Raw genomic sequence first — 23728 nt, forward strand, 5'->3', positions numbered from 1 at the left:
TAAAAATTGTGGGTGCACATAACCCCCATATATTCTTTGAATTCCCAGTGAGACAATGGCACTGTATACCAGTAGTAAAAATTGTGGGTGCACATAACCCCCATATATTCTTTGAATTCCCAGTGAGACAATGGAACTGTATAGCAGTAGCAAAAATTGTGGGTGCACGTAACCTCCATATATTCTTTGAATTCCCAGTCAGACAATGGCACTGTATACCAGTAGTAAAAATTGTGGGTGCACATAACCCCCATATATTCTTTGAATTCCCAGTGAGACAAAGGAACTGTATAGCAGTATTAAAAATTGTGGGTGCACGTAACCCCCATATATTTTTTGAATTCCCAGTCAGACAATGGCACTGTATACCAGTATTAAAAATTGTGGGTGCACATAACCCCCATATATTCTTTGAATTCCCAGTCAGACAATGGCACTATATACCAGTAGTAAAAATTGTGGGTGCACATAACCCCAATATATTCTTTGAATTCCCAGTCAGACAATGGCACTGTATACCAGTATTAAAAATTGTGGGTGCACATAACCCCCATATATTCTTTGAATTCCCAGTCAGACAATGGCACTATATACCAGTAGTAAAAATTGTGGGTGCACATAACCCCAATATATTCTTTGAATTCCCAGTCAGACAATGGCACTGTATACCAGTATTAAAAATTGTGGGTGCACATAACCCCCATATATTCTTTGAATTCCCAGTCAGACAATGGCACTATATACCAGTAGTAAAAATTGTGGGTGCACATAACCCCAATATATTCTTTGAATTCCCAGTCAGACAATGGCACTGTATACCAGTATTAAAAATTGTGGGTGCACATAACCCCCATATATTCTTTGAATTCCCAGTCAGACAAAGGAACTGTATAGCAGTATTAAAAATTGTGGGTGCACGTAACCCCCATATATTCTTTGAATTCCCAGTCAGACAATGGCACTGTATACCAGTAGTAAAAATTGTGGGTGCACATAACCCCAATATATTCTTTGAATTCCCAGTCAGACAATGGCACTGTATACCAGTAGTAAAAATTGTGGGTGCACATAACCCCCATATATTCTTTGAATTCCCAGTGAGACAAAGGAACTGTATAGCAGTATTAAAAATTGTGGGTGCACGTAACCCCCATATATTCTTTGAATTCCCAGTCAGACAATGGCACTGTATACCAGTATTAAAAATTGTGGGTGCACATAACCCCCATATATTCTTTGAATTCCCAGTCAGACAATGGCACTATATACCAGTAGTAAAAATTGTGGGTGCACATAACCCCAATATATTCTTTGAATTCCCAGTCAGACAATGGCACTGTATACCAGTATTAAAAATTGTGGGTGCACATAACCCCCATATATTCTTTGAATTCCCAGTCAGACAATGGCACTATATACCAGTAGTAAAAATTGTGGGTGCACATAACCCCAATATATTCTTTGAATTCCCAGTCAGACAATGGCACTGTATACCAGTATTAAAAATTGTGGGTGCACATAACCCCCATATATTCTTTGAATTCCCAGTGAGACAAAGGAACTGTATAGCAGTATTAAAAATTGTGGGTGCACGTAACCCCCATATATTCTTTGAATTCCCAGTCAGACAATGGCACTGTATACCAGTAGTAAAAATTGTGGGTGCACATAACCCCAATATATTCTTTGAATTCCCAGTCAGACAATGGCACTGTATACCAGTAGTAAAAATTGTGGGTGCACATAACCCCCATATATTCTTTGAATTCCCAGTGAGACAAAGGAACTGTATAGCAGTATTAAAAATTGTGGGTGCACGTAACCCCCATATATTCTTTGAATTCCCAGTCAGACAATGGCACTGTATACCAGTAGTAAAAATTGTGGGTGCACATAACCCCCATATATTCTTTGAATTCCCAGTCAGACAATGGCACTATATACCAGTAGTAAAAATTGTGGGTGCACATAACCCCAATATATTCTTTGAATTCCCAGTCAGACAATGGCACTGTATACCAGTAGTAAAAATTGTGGGTGCACATAACCCCCATATATTCTTTGAATTCCCAGTGAGACAAAGGAACTGTATAGCAGTATTAAAAATTGTGGGTGCACGTAACCCCCATATATTCTTTGAATTCCCAGTCAGACAATGGCACTGTATACCAGTATTAAAAATTGTGGGTGCACATAACCCCCATATATTCTTTGAATTCCCAGTCAGACAATGGCACTGTATACCAGTAGTAAAAATTGTGGGTGCACATAACCCCCATATATTCTTTGAATTCCCAGTCAGACAATGGCACTGTATACCAGTATTAAAAATTGTGGGTGCACATAACCCCCATATATTCTTTGAATTCCCAGTGAGACAAAGGAACTGTATAGCAGTATTAAAAATTGTGGGTGCACGTAACCCCCATATATTCTTTGAATTCCCAGTCAGACAATGGCACTGTATAGCAGTATTAAAAATTGTGGGTGCACGTAACCCCCATATATTCTTTGAATTCCCAGTCAGACAATGGCACTGTATACCAGTATTAAAAATTGTGGGTGCACATAACCCCCATATATTCTTTGAATTCCCAGTGAGACAATGGCACTGTATAGCAGTAGCAAAAATTGTGGGTGCACGTCACCCCAATATATTCTTTGAATTCCCAGTCAGACAATGGCACTATATACCAGTAGCAAAAATTGTGGGTGTATATAGCCCCAATTCTATTGCTAGGGGACTTGCAGGGTATTTCTGAGGTGAAGGTGGGGGGGCACACCGTTGGAACGGGGATTTGGGGTGTATATATGGGGTATACGGGAATACACTGTCAGTGTGTTCCATTCAGGATCCTGGGAAAGCTGGGTTGTGGCGATTGAGCCCGTCAGTGCCACGTTACACTGACAAGCTTCTCCCTGGAATTGAAGTTATATGTAAGCCCAATATATTCTTTGAATTCCCAGTGAGACAATGGCACTATATGGCAGTAGCAAAAATAGTGGGTGTATATAGCCCCAATCCTATTGCTAGGGGACTTGCAGGGTATTTCTGGGGTGAAGGTGGGGGGGCACACCGTTGGAACGGGTATCGGGGGTATATATCGGGTATACGGGAATACACTGACAGTGTATTCCATTCAGGATCCTGGGAAAGCTGGGTTGCGGCGATTGAGCCCGTCAGTGCCACGTTACACTGACAAGCTTCTCCCTGGAATTTAGCTCTTATAAGAGCTGTTGGTTGTCTTCTCCTTCCTATCCTAGCCTGTCCCTGCCTACCCAGAATCTAACCCCTAGCTAACTGGACGGAAACCTCCGTCCTCGGTGAATTGCAAGCTCAGAATGACGCGAAGCTGGGCGGCGCTGTTCTTTTAAATTAGAGGTCACATGTTTTCGGCAGCCAATGGGTTTTGCCTACTTTTTTCAACGTCACCGGTGTCGTAGTTCCTGTCCCACCTACCCTGTGCTGTTATTGGAGCAAAAAAGGCGCCAGGGAAGGTGGGAGGGGAATCGAGTAATGGCGCACTTTACCACACGGTGTTCGATTCGATTCGAACATGCCGAACAGCCTAATATCCGATCGAACATGAGTTCGATAGAACACTGTTCGCTCATCTCTAGTTATCACCAATCCAACAACAAGTGTTTGACCACTGAGAATCCAGTGACCATTTTCTTGATCATTGGAGGGTCTATTCCATCACACTATGATCACCTATCATGGTAAGAGTTGATTATAAAAAAAAAAAAAAGCCAACACCAAACTTTTCATAGATTTGCCTGCTTTAAGGGATATATTGGTGCCACTAATGTGATTATTGGGAAATAAATGAATTGTGCAATATGAAAGGCAGAAATCATGACTATTACAGTCATGTATGTCTTGTAAAGATTTGTGTTATAGTTTTTAAATGAAAATTGTACTGTAGCTCTTTTACACAACTTTTGTAACAAGTCATTAGCATGCCTGTTCTTTTCTGGAGATATGAGGACAGTTTGAAATATTACCGAAAACGATGATTTTTAAAAGAAAATTTTGTTTCTTGCTGATCACTAGCTGGTTATACATTGTAAATAATCACATTCCTATTCTATGTAAGTAAATCTTTCAAAGTTGTAATGTAGATCCAAAGCATAAAAGATTATAAAATACGAATGATCTCCAATTGTTTTATCAGTAACATCTATTTGTGTCTGTGCAGGCTCATAAATACATTGTACAAGTGACTGTGTTGTATAGAAGTTGGGTGCTTACTGAAAGTCAGACTGCCTTTGTTCAAACACTAAAGGAGATGGAAAAGCAGGAAATGAAAGGTAAAATATCATTATTCCTATTGTTTTTTATTAGAAATGAATATGCCTAGGTCTTAATAGAATAGAAATATTATTCCGTATCTACAATCCAGGTTTATTACAATACATTTCCACAATGTGTTTTTCCACTTTAATTTTGGGGGTGACTCCAAATCCAGGCCTCCATAAATTTGATTTCCATTGATGATTTTTGTGTCATTTTGTTGTCATCACATTCAACTTCGTACAGAACAAAGTATTCAATGAGAATATTTCATTCATTCAGATCTAAGATGTGTTATTTGAGTGTTCCCTTTATTTTTTTGAGCAATGTATATAAAGACAGAAGGCAAAAAAGGAGAGTTTCCAGAGGCATTGTCAATGATGTACAAACAGTAAGGGAGCATTGTGATAGGGCCCGCAAAATGACAGAGGTATAAACAAATCATCAACGTTGGTGGGAGAAGCCTCTAGACTAGAGACTAAGACAAGCAACAAATGAACAAAATTAAACTTTGAGTGCACAGATATCTTATATGTAAAACATATTCCAGACGTCTGAAATAAGACACAGGGAAACACAGGAAGGAAAGATTATGTGGGTATAATGAAAGCAGGTGGGTGGGAGAGGGTGTTCCTCTCTATCAGTTACCATTGTAGTATACATTAAGACACTCGAGGCCTCCAATATGTATACCAGGAGTCACAAATCAATCAGAACTGTTCTAGGGAATTAATGAGAGATGCCGTGAGGTGCTCCATTGTGCATATATGCATATTGTGACCGATAGGTCATAGTTTTTTCCATTGCCTAGCAATCACAGTTTTGGTGGAGATGTGTACACATTGGAACAATTTAGCTGCCCGTTTGCCCATTTTCTTAGGGGCCACATTCAGTAGGTATTGAAGTGGATCTAAAGAGACAGTATGATGTAAAAGTGTGGATATCAGTCCCTGTACTTGGAGCCAAAATGGTTGCAACATTGTACTTTTCCAGAAGACGCGCCATAGGGTACCGATGTCCTGCTGACACCTCCAACAAACAAAGGATATGACAGGGTTAAACTTATGGAAGTGGCCTAACACAACCATTTTATCATTTGTGGGCAATTACAAGTTTTAAAGAATTTATTTAACTGTGATAGTGCTGACAGTCTTTTGTCTTTATTGGCTGCCAATGGATACAACAATTAAAGCAGGAACCTTCTGTGTCAGAAACCCAGAAGGAAATTCTGTGTCAGAATTTCCTTATTTGTGGCCAGGTTATGTTCTTATCTTTAAAGGGTCTACCACCCCCCTAATCCTACATGAGCGAGACAGAAGCTTATCAACTGTATCTTTGTTACTACAGCCAAATCTGTCCTTTTGCAGAAAATCTGGAACTTAAAAGTATATAAATGAGGGTCTTGGTGCACTGGGGGTGGGGGTTTTTTTTCCGCTTTTTATTATTTCATACATGCCAGGAGCCTTGTAACACTAGCTCAGGGCAAGGAGAGGATTGTTTGAGTAAGAGTATGACTTTTAGACATCTGTGAAGTCAAAAATAGTGCATCTGCAGCAGAGGGAAAACCCCTGGTGAACCAAAGCCCTTTCGGCCAAAGAACAGGTACTGTTGCTAAGATGTCAGAGTGTTCTACAAGCTACTATATTTAGTTTATATACCGAGAGGTTTTAGATATCCTTTAAAACTCTACAATATTTTTTATTTCCTATATTTGCAAAAATGTTTAAGTTTTAATTGACAACAAATGTAAATATGGTTACTTTCATGGAAATGAATTTACTTCATTTATTTTTAAAAATTTTTTTAGTATACTTCAGCACTAATAAAGCTAATACTTTCTTAACATACAAGAAAGAAATTACTTTTCTAAAACTGTCATTGGAAATTGTATCAGTAACTTAATCTGCAATTTGTAACAATTTAAACAAGGACAAAGTTTTTATTTTCTTTAAATCGTAAGTAGCTTAAGTCAACCTACATAACACACTAGATTCACACCTGCGCCGGAGTATCCATTGTTCTGGTTCATAAGAGTAGCATAAAAATGGACAAAAGAACCAATAAAATAGCAGACACATACAGAACCTGACAGACGCTACTAACTATAATGGCGTCCTCTCGGTGTATGTTGCTTTTAAACTGAAAGCGCTGGATGAAAAATCCGCTAGTGGAAAAAAGAAGCGACATGTCCATTCTTCAGGCGTTTTCTGCCTGAAAAAATACAAATCAATGAGAGGCGGAAAAACCGCTAGCGTTTTTTTGAGGCATTTTCTGAGGTGTTTTTTGACAAAAAAAAAAGCACAAAAAACGCCAGGTGGATTTTCCACCTCCCATTGACTTGCATTGATTTTTTTCAGGCAGAAAACGCTTCAGGAATTTTCCTGAGTGGATTTTTCCTGACAGATTCCTGACCAAAAACTCTGTGTGAACTCAGCCTTTGGGTAAGTCGCGCACTCCGCCCTGGAGCCTATTCGAGAGGAGGGAGTGTCTTCAGGCCGAATCGCAGGCGAAACGGCCTGAAGAATGAGCATCTCGCTTCTTTTTCTGGGAGCCGGAGCAAGCTGGCTCCAAGAAAAAAACACCTGAAAGGCTCCCATTGATTTCAATGGGAGATGTCTTTTAGGTCAGGATTTTGAGGCGAATACGGCCTCAAAATCTTGACCAAAAAACTCTTGTGAACTTACCCTTAGATTCCTTCTCTCTCCCAAAATACGTATCTCTACTTTTAGAGCTTGTGAAGACACTAGTTAACCAGTGCTAACATGTTGAACTAGTTGGATCTGAACCCAAAACCTTACTTCAGTAAGGCAACAGTGCTAACCTCTGAGCCACTGTCTCATGCCATGAGTGAGGATTTTTGAAATGTGCCCCATGCACATGACCTTAGCTTTCTACCGTATATTATCTACAATTAAGGATCCATAATTGCAGATAATATACAGAATCATTCATTTCTATGGCCCATAGTGTCTACAGGAATGATGCCAAATGTGGTGCAGGTCCTACATTTGTCGTTTTTAAGGCTTTGTCCATTCATTTAAGTATGGATTAGTGAAAATCACTGATGGCACATGGCTACCAACCCGTGTGCCATATGATTCATTTCCACTGACTTACAGTATATACTGCACACAGTCATGTGCATGAGACCTAAGGAAGAATATGGTTGTGATGTCCAGCACCGTATTCTCGCCTTGTAGTGATAGTGGTACATGGATTGCTTGCAGCTATTTAGGAATTAGTTTTGAAGAAATGAGCAATGTGATTCTTAATTAACAGCTCGATACTTAAACCTGTAAATGAAACACTATCATCAGATATACGCCACTTTATTTTTAGCTTCTAGGTTAAGTTTCACCTAGGGAGCAAACATGTATCATTGTGAAGACTGTGTATTTACAGCACTTTTATTGTTTATGTGTCACACATTTAGCCATCTTTTAGCTACCTTAGATGAGTTCTATATTAGCATATATTGTAAACGCTCATGGTCATTATGCATTCAGCAAAGCAGATACGTTGTAGCAAAGAATGTTAACGCTTGTGTAGACAAGCTGTTGAGGACTGTTAAGAGGAAAAAAATTGCTCTGTAAAACCCTTCGTGGACAGGAAGGCAAAGTGTTCTCTCAATTTACAAGCTGTCCAAAACATGTATTATATGCTTTAGGCTAAGGCCCCATATATAGCGGACCACAGCAAAAAAGCGCTGCAGGAAAAACCACAGCAGCAACGCATCGCAGTTTTTCCCGCAGCGCTTTTCACAAATATTCTGCAGAAGAAACCTCGGCGGACTTTCTGCTTCTATTATAACTATAGGGAAACTGCCAGCATTTCAGTAGGTAATTGACATGCTGAGATTTCCAAAACTGCAATATGTGGGTAGGACTTCTGCAATGTATGGATTGTATTTGCTAAAATCCCACGCACTTTGCCCAGCCTTTGAGTTTTTTCAACTTGGTGGGTCTTAGCGGAAAGAGGCTTAGCAGGGAAAAGGCAGGACTTACTGTAAGTTGTTTCAATGTCCGCCCAAAGGTTGTCATAAACTAAGCCAACTAATAGGTGGTCACTAGAGTTTAAGAAATGTAAGAGAGACTATGGTCTTTTTCCAGGGTGTGTTTCAAAGTTTTTTTTAGGTTTTGCTGCTGCTTGGATGAGTACTGAACACATTGGGGCAGATTTATTACGCCTTGAGCAAAGCATAGAAAGGTCACAACTACTTTGTGTAAATTAGGTTTTTTGGGACTTTTTTGCACAGCCCTCCCTATGAGCTGGTGAAGATTTCCCATTTATGAGAAGGCATGCACCTAGTCACATTTGAAGCGCACTCTCCGACAGGGATGTGATTATGAAGATTGGCATTGATAATACCAGTCTTCATAAACCATCCTTACAGTATTGTTTCTATTTTCAACTAATAAATACTGACTAGACAATCTGAAGATGCATGGGATTTATCAACCAGTATCAGCCATTTTGATAAACCTGGTGCATTCCAAGATTGTCTAGTCTAACTTTGCACTAAGCTATCAGTAAGGTAAGACTGGGTTCACACCAACGCTTGGCTCCCATTTGGTGAGTCTGTCCTCGAATCCACTTTTTCAAGTGGAAACCTGGCGGACCCAATAATGGGGTCTATGGGGTCTGGGTGACTGATTTTTTTAAACAGATTCAGCTTCCATTTTTCAGGTCCCTAAGCAGGTGTAAACCTAGAGTAAACCTACAATGCTGAATTGTGTATTTAAATGCATGGTACTTCATCATTACGTAAAAAATATTAGCAACTTCAAAAATGATCTTGTAAAATCTTTGTATTTCTCTAAACAGCTTGCTGTACAATTTCTAGCAAAAGTGCTTGCTATCCTACGCACAGCAGCTGAACATGCTGGGCAGGAGCAGAGCATAGGAATGCTGCTGATCCAAGAGATGCAAATTGTCAGATCGCTAGTATCAGAAACTAATAAATGATAATATGTCAATGTCATGAAGCATGGTGCTGAAGTCAATAGGAGATAGGAGCAATGACTGCTGATAAAACTCTAAGATTAAAATAACAGTGTATATAGAATAATTCAGTAATCCATAATTAATAACTATTTAGCATGTGCAAGTCAGAGATCATTTGCTATCTTATAGAGTGCAGTCATATGACGGGTATAGAAAGAACCCCATTCACATTTGGAGAAAATAAATCTGGCAGCATGATGCAGATTTTAAAAACTGCAGATTTCTATTATATATATTGTTTCAACAACATTTGCATGAATTAATGTTACAAGCAATTATATGAGAAACTTTATCTACAGTATGTCTGAGAGAAATGCTCCCTCCTCCCCTATCCTTCTATTAAGCTTACTTTCACAGTGAATTTTTTTTATATATTCATCTTGGGACAGACTAAGGCCTTATTCACTTCTGCATTGGTATTCCGTTCGGGGGGGAGTCTGCATGGGGACCTCCCCGAATGGAATACCGAACGCATTTGCAAGTGGTGTGCAGTGAAAGCACAAGGATCCCCATAGACTATAATGGGGTCTGTGTGCTTGCCGCCATCATTCGTGCGGAGATCTCGCAGCAAGCACACAGACCCCATTATAGTCTATTGGGTCCGTGTGCTTTCACTGCACACCGTTTGCAAATGCGTTCGGTAGCCCGTTCAGGGGGTCGCCATGCGGACTTTCCAAACAGATTACCAAAGACATTACCAAACGCAAATGTGAACCAAGCATAAATCACATGACTTGGATTACCCTGTTGCCTATAGAAGTCTATGGAGAAGGGAGAGGACTGGTGAACTCAAACACTCTACTCACTGTATGAGGTGTGCTATTTCCTACCCAGACAGAAATGAACACTACAGATAAAGTTAGGTGAGGGAAGAAAACTGCTAAAAATTGCAGTTTATATATATTATACATTATTTAATCAATTTATTGATTAAGATCACTGCACTTTCTATGCTTTTCAATCCACTGGGCTCACGATTATAAGTAATAAAAACAGGTCTGTCATCCTAGCTCATACATAACAGATCACAGCGTACAAATGACAGAAAAAAAACAACACAACAGATTTTGGTTCTGACCAACTTTAGTTGATGGTTGGCTCTATGGGAAAGAATGCAATAAGTTTATGTATGACCAACAAACAGCAGACAGTCTAAATTCTGCCAGTTCAGCAGTCTAAAATCTAATGTGTATGGCCAGCCTAAGGGATAGGGGTCAAGGAATCAATTTAGCAATAGTTGGATTTTTAACATTCAATACAGATGCAGATATGATTCATTTTAGATGGAGCAGCTGCCAAACAAATGTTCATTATGTTAACAAATGTTCATTTTTCAGTTTGCATATCTCTGCTGCTTCCCATTCCAACTGAATGGCGACTGAGCTACTCAATTTGCAAATAGCTTAATGTCATTATTTTGTGATTTCTCTTTTCTTTGACATTAAAGATCTTTCCTGTTCTCTGCCATTAGTTTTGGCATCGAAATCACTGTCACAAGGGCCAACCTCACAGCTAAGCATTATTATTCCCCCACCCCAAGAGTACAAGGCTATGCAAGTGTACCGGTTTCCATGCGTATGCAAGATGGCCGATGTTAGAGAGCATGAAAGGTCCTCTTTTATTTGAATAATTCATGTAAAAAAGTCCAATTTGTTGTGATTCAAAACTTTCCTTTCTACAATAAACATGAAAAATTTGAAAGAGAATAAACACTGTTGGGGTGCTTGGCCTGGGACTACATGTAGCGGGACGTGCTTTAGCTCAGCTCCCATCCCGCCTGCATCATATTGGACCTAAATCAGCTCACTTAGCACCAGTATGGGAAGAAAAACATCAGGGTTTCCCTCCTCTGGGACCGCTGCCCCCTCTGTTCCGCCTAAACAGCCAGGGATCACCTCCTATCTGGTCCCGGTGTCTTCGGCTCAGCCTACCACGAGGCGGCGGCCATCTTTGCAGGCCACGCTGCCACATCCAGCTTTATCACGGCCCTCCCCAGGGTCCTCCACAGCTCTGAGGCCTGTTGCTGCCCCCCGGTTACCTTCCTCGCCAGAATCCCGGTCTCTGGACACGATGATGGCATCTGCTGAGCTTCCCCCCCTCCGAGGCCTCTCCATCCAAGATGGCGCCAGCGTCGTCGCCTCATTCTACCACTCCTCGAGCACTGCAGGATGACACAGCTGCCTCCACAGTGCTTCCTACAAGCCTCCTTCCTCCACTTGCTTTTTTTTTCCCTACCGTTATGTCTTTGGAATATGGGATGTAAATCCATGCAAACATGGGGAGAACATACAAACTCCTTGCAGATATTTTTTTGCCCTTGGTGGGATTTGAACACCAGGACTCCAGCACTGCAAGACTGCAGTGCTAACCGCTGAGCCACCGTGTGGCCCCTCTCCACCTGCTTTTTCAAGAGCCCCTGCTCTTCAGAACTCTGCAGCTCCCAGTCTTGGGCTCGAACCTGTGGCCTCCTCCAACCTCATGGCTCCTGATCCTGCCTCTACAGCTGCCTCTCCTCCTCCTCCACCTGCTCGGGTACCTTATCTTCATCCAGGGGTGGGTCACTTGCAGTAGGGAGCCCATTCTCCTCCATCCTCCTGGGCCCCTGATGTGGACGCTGATATGAATGTTGGGGCGACCTCCCATATGTCTCCCTACGCTGTGACTTCTCCTCACTTCCCCCCCTCCAGTCTCCCAGTTTCAGCACGAGGATATGCTTGCTTCTTCATCTTCTTCTCCTCCACTTCAGTGGCTGCAATTTCTCACACACTCCCTGATTGCTGAAGTCACTGCAGTTTGCCGCAAGGAGATTCGCACTGAAATTAGGTCTGAAATTTCGGCACTCCGGCAAGATCTTCATCACATTGCTTCCCGTGTGGAGACTTTGGAGGATGACTATAACCAGACCTGCACTTATATATCTCATCTCCAGGACTCAATCGTCTCTCAGTTTCAGTTGTCTCTTTACCTTCAGTGTCATGTAGAGGACTTAGACAATAGAGGCAGGAGGAACAATATTCGTGTTAAGGGTTCCCTGAAGCTACCCATGAGGAGGATCTACCCGCTACTCTAGAGGCTATCTTCAACTCTCATAAGATTAAATTGGACTGCGCTCATAGAGCCTTACGTTCCAAGGTCTCCGGTCCCACCCCAAGGAAGGTTATTTGCTGTGTGCACGACTTTGCACTAAAAGAAATGTTACCTGGATTACCTTGCAGAAAAAGCAACATCTCCACCCTTTACTCCGCTTGCTACAGGAACGCCGATCCCATACCGTTGGGGCTTCCCCTTTGTCCTGACTGCTAAGCATAGTGGCCGCACAGCAACCCTGCGTTCTTTCTCGAATGTCCCGCAATTCTGCTCCACTATGGACATTCCTCCCCCTCTGGATCTAACCGACTGGGAGCTCCCATCTCCTCTTCCACCTTTACCTACGGTGTGGTATCAACCGAATTCAAAGAAGAGATCTCTACTTCCATCTGGCTCTGGTGCTCAGCACCCACGGGTGGACCCCCCACCTGCACCGCTCTGACTTTCTCTTTCGCACTCCTTGTCTTTTAGGTCTCCCGGTCGAGATGTGGTGCCCCTTGCTTTATGAAAAATGATTGTTCATGTTTAATCTCATATATGTGTTTTTCTTTCTTTAGCAGGTCCTTTATTAGTTGTGTTTTATTTTTGTTTTTTCTCCGCAGGCGGGGTGAGAAGGCAGCTTCCTTATCACCTCTTTCACTTGTTCAGTGACTTTTATTACTTCTATAGTGATTGACTACGGATGATCCCTCCACATTATCCCACCATTTCCCAGCTGTGGGTCTTATTTCTAGTCCCTTTTGGTTGCCGCTGTTATATTTGACTTTTTGTTGGTTAATTGCCCTGCCAGGAGATTTAGTCCTGTCCACAAACACAGTTTGTTGATGCTGTACTGCTTGATTTTTCTCTTCTATGTTCCTTCCCTCTTCCCCCTCCCTTCTTCCCTTCCCTTCCTCAGGTCTGGAGTCTCCTGGGGCGGATGTTGCTTTTCTCCAGGAAAACCACTTTGACCACATGGGTAATTTCAATTTTGCTCACCCTTACTTCCCCACTGCGTACTCAGCATACAACAACTGTAGAAAGGGAGAGGTGGCCATTCTGCTTTCCCGCTCCTGCCCGATCTCGATTTCTGCTTCGCACTTGGATCCTGACGGGTGTTATGTTATGCTTTTGAGGGCCTCCTTCATGGCACGCCCATTGTTTTCTGTAACCTGTATGCCCCTAATACCTCCAAAATCCCCTTCCTCAAAAGGGTGCTGCGGAAACTGCAGACTTTCTCTGGCTCGGCTTTGCTGCTGGGTGGTGATTTTAACTTGTTTTTTCTGAACAATCTGACAGACTAACTTTGTCTGGTGCTCCCCCTTCTGCCCCGAAGCTCCACCTGTCCAGGGAATTCCGCCGTTTAATTCGATCTCTCTCCCTTTTTGATCTCTCGCGGGTGCGCAACCCCACTGGCCGTTCCTATATCTTTTATTCCCATCCCCATCAAACGCACACTAGAATAGACAATTTTTTTGGTAATATCCTATCCCTTAGGCTACTGGCGGATGCTGATATTGGCCCTATTTCGTGGTCGGACCATGCCCCTGTTCTGCTGTCATTGTCCACGGCCTCTACCCATGCCAGGCGCTGCACTGGAGATTAAATGAGTCTTTCCTCCACTCCCAGTCCTTCTGTGATACCCTCCGTGCTCATCTCCAGGAATACTTTACTCTTAATTCCAACTCTGCCTCCTAGGTTTCTACTCTTTGAGAGGCACACAAGGCGGTCATGAGGGGTCATTGAATAGCATTGGTCACTCGACATAAAAAAGATAAGAAGGCTAGGGAGGTAGCTCTGATATCCCAAGTACAGGCACTCTCCTATCACCTTTCCCTATCCACTTCAGTTTCTATCCTTCGCCGCCTTGTTGCGGCTAGGGCTGAACTTAATGATCTCGCGAAGCGGCATGTTCAGTGCCTCCTGCTATATAGTCGCCAACATTATTATGAGAGGGGTAATAAAGCTCATTCCCTTTTAGCTAAAACTTTAAGCGATCAACGGGTCTCCTCTGCTCCACATGTTATCTGGGACTCTCATGGTGTCCTCCATCATCACCCTGATACTATAGCCTCATTGTTCCAGGATTACTACTCGAAACGGTATAATCTTCTGACCCCTTTGGGCGCTGATCCCTCATAACATGAAGCTGCTCTGCGGTCTTATCTAGACTCCTGCCCCCTTCCTAATCTCCCTCCCTGAGCAGTTAAAGCCTTGAATGTCCCTATTACAGAAGAAGAGATTAGTGATACCCTCAAAGTGCTCCCAAATGGCAAGGCCCCGGACCCTGATGGCCTCACATACCTATATTATAAAACCTTTGTCCCCAACCTCCTCCCTCATATGCGCCGTCTTTTCACCTCCTTTCTTGATGGAGACCCAATCCCCAACTCTATGCTTCATTCCGCCCCATCTCCTTGCTGAATACCGGTTTAAAGCTTTTCACAAAAATTTTGGCTAATAGGATCAACACTTGGCTTCCGTCATTGATCCACAAGGACCAAGTGGGCTTCGTCCCTTGTTGTCAAGGGGGAGATAACACTAGAAGGGCTGTGGACTTGATAGATGTGGCTAATCGTTCAGCTACCCCTGCACTTCTTTTCAGCCTTGGTCTTTTATGTTTGCCACTCTTACCAGGTTTGGGTTTTCGGGGGCCTTCCTCACAGCGGTGGGAGCTCTGTATTTTTCTCCCTCCGCTGTGGTGAAGCTTCCTAACTCTACCTCTTCCCCATTTCCCATTGTCAATGGGACGCATCAGGGTTGCCCCCTTTCTCCGCTTATATTTGCATTGTGTATAAAACCCCTGGCCTCCCATATCCGTTCTAACCCAGACATTGCCGGCGTGAAAGTTAGAGACAGGGATTTTAAGAATAGCTTATTTGCGAATGATGTCCTCCTAACTTTCACTAACCTCCACACTTCTCTCCCTAACTTCATGCGGGGACTAAGGGTTTATGGAGAACTGTCTGGTTATAAAGTAAATCCTGCTAAGACTGAGACCCTCCCCCTGAATATTCCTACTGCTACTCTCCCGCTACTCCAATCCAATTTCGATTTTCAGTGGCGTTCTCGTTCCCTTCGCTATCTAGGGATTTGGTTGTCCTCCTTTTACTCTACTCTATACTCGGCCAATTTCCATTGCATTTTTAATTACCTGCGGGTTCTCCTTGATAAATGGCACAACCTGCCTATATCTCTTCTTGGCCGCATCACGGCTGTGAAAATGAACCCTCCCTAAAATTTTATATTTCTTTGAGACCCTTCCTGTAGCTGTTCCATGATCAGAGTTGCGCGCCCTCCAGAGATCTATTTTCCAATTTATTTGGAATAGTAAGAGACATCGTATCCCCGTTCAGTAATGCTCTCGGGTAAGGGTGAGGGGGACTGGCGGTCCCTCACCTTGTGCGCCAACCACCTACGTTGTATCCCTTTCTGGGCCTCTTCTCATGCCTATACAAAGTGGGTTGAGATTGAGAAGCTGTGGCTAGCTCTGGTCCACCCTAATGCCTTTTTGTGGTCCTGCTCTCCGCTGCCTCCCCCTGTTCCTCTTCTGGGGCCCATTTGTGTCACGAGAGCCGTTTGGTTGACTTGTGCTAAACTATTCCCTTTAGCATCCCCGTGTTCTTCAATGATCTCCTTCCTGTACAATCCACTCCTCTCTGGGGGTCTGGCAGCGTCTATGGTTAAACCTTGGAGTAAGCTTGGTCTTTTCCACATTGCGGATCTAGTGGACACTCTATCCTTGGAGCTCAGGTCTTTTGACTATTTGACTTCTGAACTTGCCTGTGTCTGAATGGCTACATTACCAGCAGATGGTACATTTTGTTTATTCTCATTTTGGATCCCTGAAGGTTTCTTCGCCCACAGCTTTTGAGAAGTTATGTCGGGCGGGTACCTCCACGGCTGGACTGATTTATAGAATATATAGGCTGCTCTCCTCCGCAGAGAGGAGTCCCTTTGTCCCCCACAGGTATATGGTTAAGTGTCACCCAGTCAGTGGCAGATTATTTGGTCTCGCGCAGCTAGCTGTTCCACCTGCATCTCATTTCGTGAAACCCAGTACAAGCTCTTAATGCACTGGTATCATACCCCGGCTCTGCTACATTCCCTGAACCCTAGCATCTCTCCTCATTTCTCACGGTGCCAGTCAGGAATTGGGTCATTGTATCATATCTTATGGGATTGCTCGTGCATTCGCCCTTTTTGGTCTGCTGTTCAGTCTATTACTGATGCCCTTTTCCTTCAGGGTATCCCGTTAGATCCCCTTGTTTATTTGCTTAACCTCCCCCCTATTCACTTGGGCAAGCAGACATCGAAGTTGTTCCTCTATCTCTGTATGGCCGCTAAGACTCTTATAGCTCTTTACTGGAAGCAGCGCGCCCCCCCCCCCCCCTCCCCCACAGACTCTGATCTTATAGCCAGAATGAAATCCGTGCGTGGCATGGAATTCTTCACCGCGTCTCTCAATCATACGCTGGACGCTGGGTGGTCTCCCTGGGACTCTTACTGTATTCTTCAAGGTTTTTGACTCCTCCCTCCCTCCATCTCCTTCTATTTATAATTTCCTGTTCTTTTTTTTCTTTTGTTTGACTGTTTGATGTCTTGTTTATGTATACAAAATCTTTAATAAAAATTACAGTTTAAAAAAACAAAACAAAAAACACTTTTTACAGACTTTTTCTAAAGCAGGTGACCCTAAATCATCAAATCCATTTCTATATATGGTGTGTGTGTGTATATATGTGTGTGTATGTATATATATGTATATATATATATATATATATATATATATATTTATATACACATACACACACACACATACAGTATATACACATACAAACACACACACTGAGTAATGCTTATTTTCATATACAATGTCAAGGAATATCTTTGGAAATTCTACTTTACTATATATTGTGCATGGTACAATGTAAATAGCTGGTCAAATATATATATATTTTTTACTTTGGCATGTTTGAAAAAATAATGTAACAGTGCCACCTACTGTGCCCATTAATTTTTGAACAAATATTATTTAACACAATGAGTTACATAAGCCGAAACAAAGTCATTAGCAATTATTTCTTTTATTAGGTTTATATTATACAGTGCCATTGAATTAGTGCTTTACATGTAATTTTGCTCCCTTTTAGTCACACTGTATAATCTATTTGCTAAATGCCAATTTATTGCTGTTTAAAGTGACCATTTGGAAAAAAAATCTGAAGGTCCAGCTTTTGTCTGGAAGGATGATACACCCCCAAATTATACGTCATATAACATGGTTCATGCTGATCCAGAGATCATTATACTGCCAGCTTGTTCAGTATGAGTATACAATTAGATGCCAAGAACCAGTTGCATACCTCCCAACCGTCCCGATTTCCGCGGGACATTCACGGATTCGGTGTCCTGGCCCACGGTCCTGGTCGGTGGGAGGTATGTCCCGGTTTCAACTCATCAGTATCCTCCGGAGTTGAGTACATAGGCGATTAAAGCAGGAGCTGTCACAGCTCAGCTCCTGCCTTACCGCTGCGCTCCAGCTCCTGCATGTGTAGGCGCAATGTGGTGACGGCCTACAACTATGTGAGTGGAGTGAGAGAGTGGAGAGAGCTGGAGTGGACTGCTACTAGAGTCAGTGCTTCAAGAGCTACCACACACAGATGTATGCAGGCATGGGGTACAAGTGTCACATATCATGTGTCAAGACCAATAGACAACACCAGAAGTGTCTTACCTGGGCCAAGGAGAGAAAGAACTGGGCTGTTGCTCAGTGGTCAAAGGTGCTGTTTTCAAATGAAAGTAAATTTTGCATTTCATTTGGAAATCAAGGTCCCAGAGTCTGGAGGAAGAGTGAAGAGGCTGCTGTACACAATCCAAGCTGCTTGAGATCTAGTGTGAAGTTTTCACGCTCAGTGATGGTTTGGGCAGTACTTCATGCTTCCCTCTGCTGACAAGCTTTCTGGAGATGGAATTTTTATTTTTCAACAGCACTTGACACTCCCTCCTCCCAACTAGGCCCATTCATTTGGGCCTAATCCGGAGCGGAGTGCGCAACTGGATGCTGGTACAGTGCACTGGCATCCAGTCACAGCTACCCATATTTTGGAACAGAACCTGAGATGGCCTCCGCCTCAGGTTCCGGACCAAAAAACCCTGTGTGAACCCGGCCTTATACTTGGGATTGGAGCTAACTATACGAACTAGCACTGTAATACAACTTACCTGACACTTGTTTGCAAATTCCTAAAATGTCATCAACATAAATTTGTTTCTGTCCTGGAGTCTATCTGCTGCCTGGCTCTTGCCCTTAACTAGGGCCCCAAAGCACTGTGACTTGGACATAAGTGCCCATGCAGCAGCAGATCCCAGGCAGCAGCAAGATGATTGGAGATAGGGGCCCTGCACAGTGATAAGATGGAGCCCAGGAAGGAAGGATACTGACTGGCCTGACTCTGCATCTAGATGTTTTGTTGGCCGCTTAGTGTGTCTGCAGTACTTAAAATTAACAGATTATTTGCTTAAATAATATTCCTATATTATACTGATGTATAGCCTAGATGAGATGCTGTACCATGAGTATCTGTATTATATACAGAGAGTGTGCTTTGCCATGCCAGGGTAAGCTGTGGGCCCATATGTCTCACCTGTGGACCAGGCCGAGCCTGCCAATAAATGTACATGAATAGTTAAAATATGATTTTTTTTTAAGTCATGCAAGTATAATAGTCATATAATTATAATAGTGTTCATGTTATATCTTTGGTGTATTGTTTTCGGTGATTACGGAATCTTTTCCCTTCAATTTAGTGTTTTCAGAAAAGAATGAAGAAATTACATCTGAGACACATAATAGCTCAGAAAGCCTAAAATCTGCAGGCACTCCAAAGACTGCTAGAAAGGGCAAAGAGAAAATAGAGAAATCAGAAAAAGAGAAGTCTGGTAAGGACAAAGAAAGAGAGAGACTTCAATCAACCCCTATCTCAAGACCTGAATCACAGGTTAGTAGATCTTTTGTTGTTATCGTTTTACTACAGTATTACCTGTAAAGCTTAGCCTGGGGGTGCAACATTGGCGGCACAAATTATTACTGCCCTCCATGGTTAGCTAAGCTGTTAAACACAATGCTACTCCGGAGAAATTGCTGGAAAAGTTAATGCTGAATATGACAGAAAAGTATCAAAACATAATGGAGCTGTGTAGCCTCAGAATACTGGCAAAGAGCTGTGTGCCACAAGCCTTGTTCTGCGGTGTTATAATGGAGAGCGTAATGTCTCTGCCTGCCCAGGCTTCTGCGCCGCCCTTCGCTCACTCGCAGCAGCGCAAAAGGCGTGTTCAGTTATCATTCCTTGCTTCAGGTGGTTCTTGTATTGTCTGAACACTGTCCTGTTCCTTCACCTCTGTAATTGATTGTCCACCACACCCATCTCCTTCACCTTGGTTTCCCTCTGCTTCTCTCAGGGTCCATTCACACGGAGGAAAATGGTGAGGAATTTAGTGTGGAATTTAGCACACTGAAAAAAAAAGCCTCTCATTGATTTCAATGGGTTCTGCTAGCTTTTGGAAAAAAAAAAAAATCTATCAGAACCCATTGAAATCAATGGGAGGATTTTTTTTCAGCGTGGAAAATTCCACACAAAATTCCTCACCATTTTCCTCCGTGTGAATGGACCCTTATTGTTAATCTTAGCCTTACCTGTGTGAGAGCTTATCTGCCAATCAAGTCTGGGACTGGTTCTGGACTTCCTATAAACAGGTCATCTGCCCACAAATGTTTGCTGGCTATTGTGGCTTTGACCTTGCTAAGCTTTTTACTTGCTCTTATTATATTGTTCTTACTGACTTCTGAGCTTTGACTTTTCTTGGGACTATTTTTTTGGATTGTGATTTGGTACAGCTTAGACTCCCTGTCTTTGACCCTTGGCTTGCTGACTCCTCTTCTATGTTGTGTTGTCTTGTCTGTGTTTAGTGTTTTCACTTATATAGAGAAGGGACTGTCTCCCAGTTGTCCCTGTGATTAGGACAGTTGTGAGAAGTAGGTAAGGACAGGGGCTGGGTCGAGTTAGGACTCACTGTCTCTATCTTCCCCTTCCTCCTTGGTTTCAGCAGCAGCACTGGGGAATTGCTCAGCTAGCAATTCCCTTACAGAGAGAAAGTTAAGGGAAATTTACTCTACTCATCTTGGCCATTTTTGTTTGTTCATAAAAGATTGCAAGATCCCTCAGAGATATACTAGAGAAGACTCTATTAATCTGTAAGAGAAAAATACAGCTTCAAATCCGTGAACATCTTAACTCACCAACTTCTAATACAAAATCTAGAGCTTCTACTAAAGACATCGTCAAACATCTGTATCTCCCTACTCTATAAATAGTGATGCTCATCTTTCATTTATTGAACTAAGGCAGGGCCAGGGGTCTGGAAATTTAATGTTAAATGATAACTGGACTGCTGTGAATAAATCAAATACTGACTTGACGGACCTGGCAGGCAACATTTCATCTGTAAAAGTTGATATATCTCCGATGAGAGCAGATATGAATATAATTAGAGATCGCAGGAAGTTAATACCCTCAAGGACAATATGAAACACTTAATAAAATGTCTGAAATGGAGGATCGGTTGCATTGTTGTAATGTAGAGTTGGCGGGTTTTCCAAAAAGGTTGGAGGAAACATCATTCGAGGACTTTGTTTCAAAGTGTCTTTTCTAAACTTCTAGGGGGAGGTTTTAACAAATGCCTTTTCAGTGGAACAGGCTCATAGAGTACCCCTGAGGCCAAGTCCTCCTAGTTCAATCCCAAGACCAATAATGTGCAAAACGTTGACATGGAGGGATTGTGCTATATTCTTATTAAAGAGAGCTAGTCAGGTGGTTTTTCCACTCTAAACCAATCCCAGTGTTTGCATCTAAAAAGGGTTTGTGGGGCACTTTTAAGACTTATTTAAGGATATTATATTGTAAGGGTATACAGATGTAAGAGCACTCCTTAAAATGTAAATAGGATTTTCAGAAAAGTGTCTCTAAATGCAGAAGAGAGTTTTATCTCCTTGGGGAACTATAAATGCCTGATTGCTTTCAAAGAAGCAGAAGCTAAATATAAAGATTACTTACTGGAAAGATCTAAGGGGAAGGAGTTTGTGCATCATAGTATAAATTGTAGAGAAACACACCGACCAGGTAGATTTTTATCATCTATAAATAATCAATCTCCTGCTTGTTTAAAGTGTACCTAACCTCTGGTAAATGCTGTAGCATACTTTATTAACTCATTTTGGATCTTTACTGTAAAACCCTGAACTGAAATCAACTCCTGTCTCTTCTGTATTCTTGAAACAACTAGAGACACAAAATTAAAAATGTATGAACAATTTTATTAATAAATATACCAAATTTAAAACAATACACAGACAATACACAAAAAGGGGGAGACAAGCAGGGGAAAATCCCCCACTATATGGCGGTAAAATACCGTAACCCACTCACGGGTGGAAATCGAGACACTTCCCCCAATGACTATAATATAGCAGGATAGGAAAAATATCTGATGAAAAATATATATGTGGTCAAAATAGGTATAAATAGATTATCTATCACCAAGTAGCCTATGGTGAAACAATTTTAATGCAATGACCTAACAGTCCATGATATAAAAATAACCATGGTCACATGAATATCAAAGAGTAAAAAGTGTCCCAAATGGGATCACACATACATACCCATAGATACAGACATGATTCCTATAGTCTAAATGAAACAATAGAAGAGGAGGGGGACACTCAGTACATCACCGGTGGGATAATCTGAAACGCCTGATGCGCGTTTCGCCGACACCCAGCTTCATCAGTAGGCCTCCTGACGAAGCCGGGTGTTAGTGAAATGCGCGTCAGGCAATTGTTTCACCTTAGGCTACTTGGTGATAATCTATTTATACCTATTTTGACCACATATACAGTGTTGGCCAAAAGTATTGGCACTCCTGCAATTCTGTCAGATAATACTCATTTTCTTCCAGAAAATGATAGCAATCACAAATTCTTTGGTATTATTATCATCTTCATTTAATTTGTCTTCAATGGAAAACCACAAAAAGAATTGTCAAAACGCCAAATTGGATATAATTCCACTCCAAACATAAAAAAGGGGGTGGACAAAAGTATTGGCACTGTTTGAAAAATCATATGAAGCTTCTCTAATTTGTGTAATTAACAGCACCTGTTACTTACCTGAGGCACCTAACAGGTGGTGGCAATAACTAAATCACACTTGCAGCCAGTTGAAATGGAAAGTTGACTCAACCTCTGTCCTGTGTCCTTGTGTGTACCACATTGAGCATGGAGAAAAGAAAGAAGACCAAAAAACTGTCTGAGGACTGGAGAAGCAAAATTGTGAGGAAGCATGAGCAATCTCAAGGCTACAAGTCCATCTCCAAAGACCTGAATGTTCCTGTGTCTACCATGCGCAGTGTCATCAAGAAGTTTAAAGCCCATGGCACTGTGGCTAACCTCCCTAGATGTGGACGGAAAAGAAAAATTGATGAGAGATTTCAACGCAAGATTATGCGGATGATGGATAAAGAACCTCGACTAACATCCAAACAAGTTCAAGCTGCCCTGCAGTTCGAGGGTGCAACAGTGTCAACCCGTACTATCCATCGGCGTCTGAATGAAAAAGGACTGTATGATAGGAGACCCAGGAAGACCCCACTTCTTACCCAGAGACATAAAAAAGCCAGGCTGGAGTTTGCCAAAACTTACCTGAGACAGCCAAAAAACATTTTGGAAGAATGTTCTCTGGTCAGATGAGACAAAAATAGAGCTTTTTGGGAAAAGGCATCAACATAGAGTTTACAGGAAAAATAAGAGGCCTTCAAAGAAAAGAACACGGTCCCTACAGTCAGACATGGCGGAGGTTCCCTGATGTTTTGGGGTTGCTTTGCTGCCTCTGGCACTGGACTGCTTGACCATGTGCATGGCATTATGAAGTCTGAAGACTACCAACAAATTTTGCAGCATAATGTAGGGCCCAGTGTGAGAAAGCTGGGTCTCCCTCAGAGGTCATGGGTCTTCCAGCAGGACAATGACCCAAAATACACATCAAAAAGCACTAGAAAATGGTTTTAGAGAAAGCACTGGAGACTTCTAAAGTGGCCAGCAATGAGTTCAGACCAGAATCCCATAGAACACCTGTGGAGAGATCTCAAAATGGCAGTTTGGAGAAGGCCCCCTTCACATCTCAGGGACCTGGAGCAGTTTGCCAAAGAAAAGTGGTCTAAAATTCCAGCAGGGGGCCACACGGTGGCTCAGTGGTTAGCACTGCAGCCTTGCAGAGCTGGAGTCCTGGTGTTCAAATCCCGGCAAGG

At 42.3% G+C, this 23728-nt stretch overlaps 1 protein-coding gene across 1 annotated transcript in view; it reads left to right on the top strand.

The window, feature by feature from the left end:
• The window catches only part of ADGB (androglobin), a 214934-nt gene that overhangs the window by 168703 nt on the left and 22503 nt on the right, over positions 1 to 23728 (top strand). The window contains exons 29-30 of the mRNA XM_075267640.1: positions 4203 to 4314; positions 19178 to 19368. Coding sequence (XP_075123741.1) covers positions 4203 to 4314; positions 19178 to 19368 — 303 coding nt within the window. The remainder of the gene's footprint in view (positions 1 to 4202; positions 4315 to 19177; positions 19369 to 23728) is intronic.

Source organism: Leptodactylus fuscus, chromosome 3, assembly GCF_031893055.1.
Source record: "Leptodactylus fuscus isolate aLepFus1 chromosome 3, aLepFus1.hap2, whole genome shotgun sequence".
NCBI lineage: Eukaryota > Metazoa > Chordata > Amphibia > Anura > Leptodactylidae > Leptodactylus > Leptodactylus fuscus.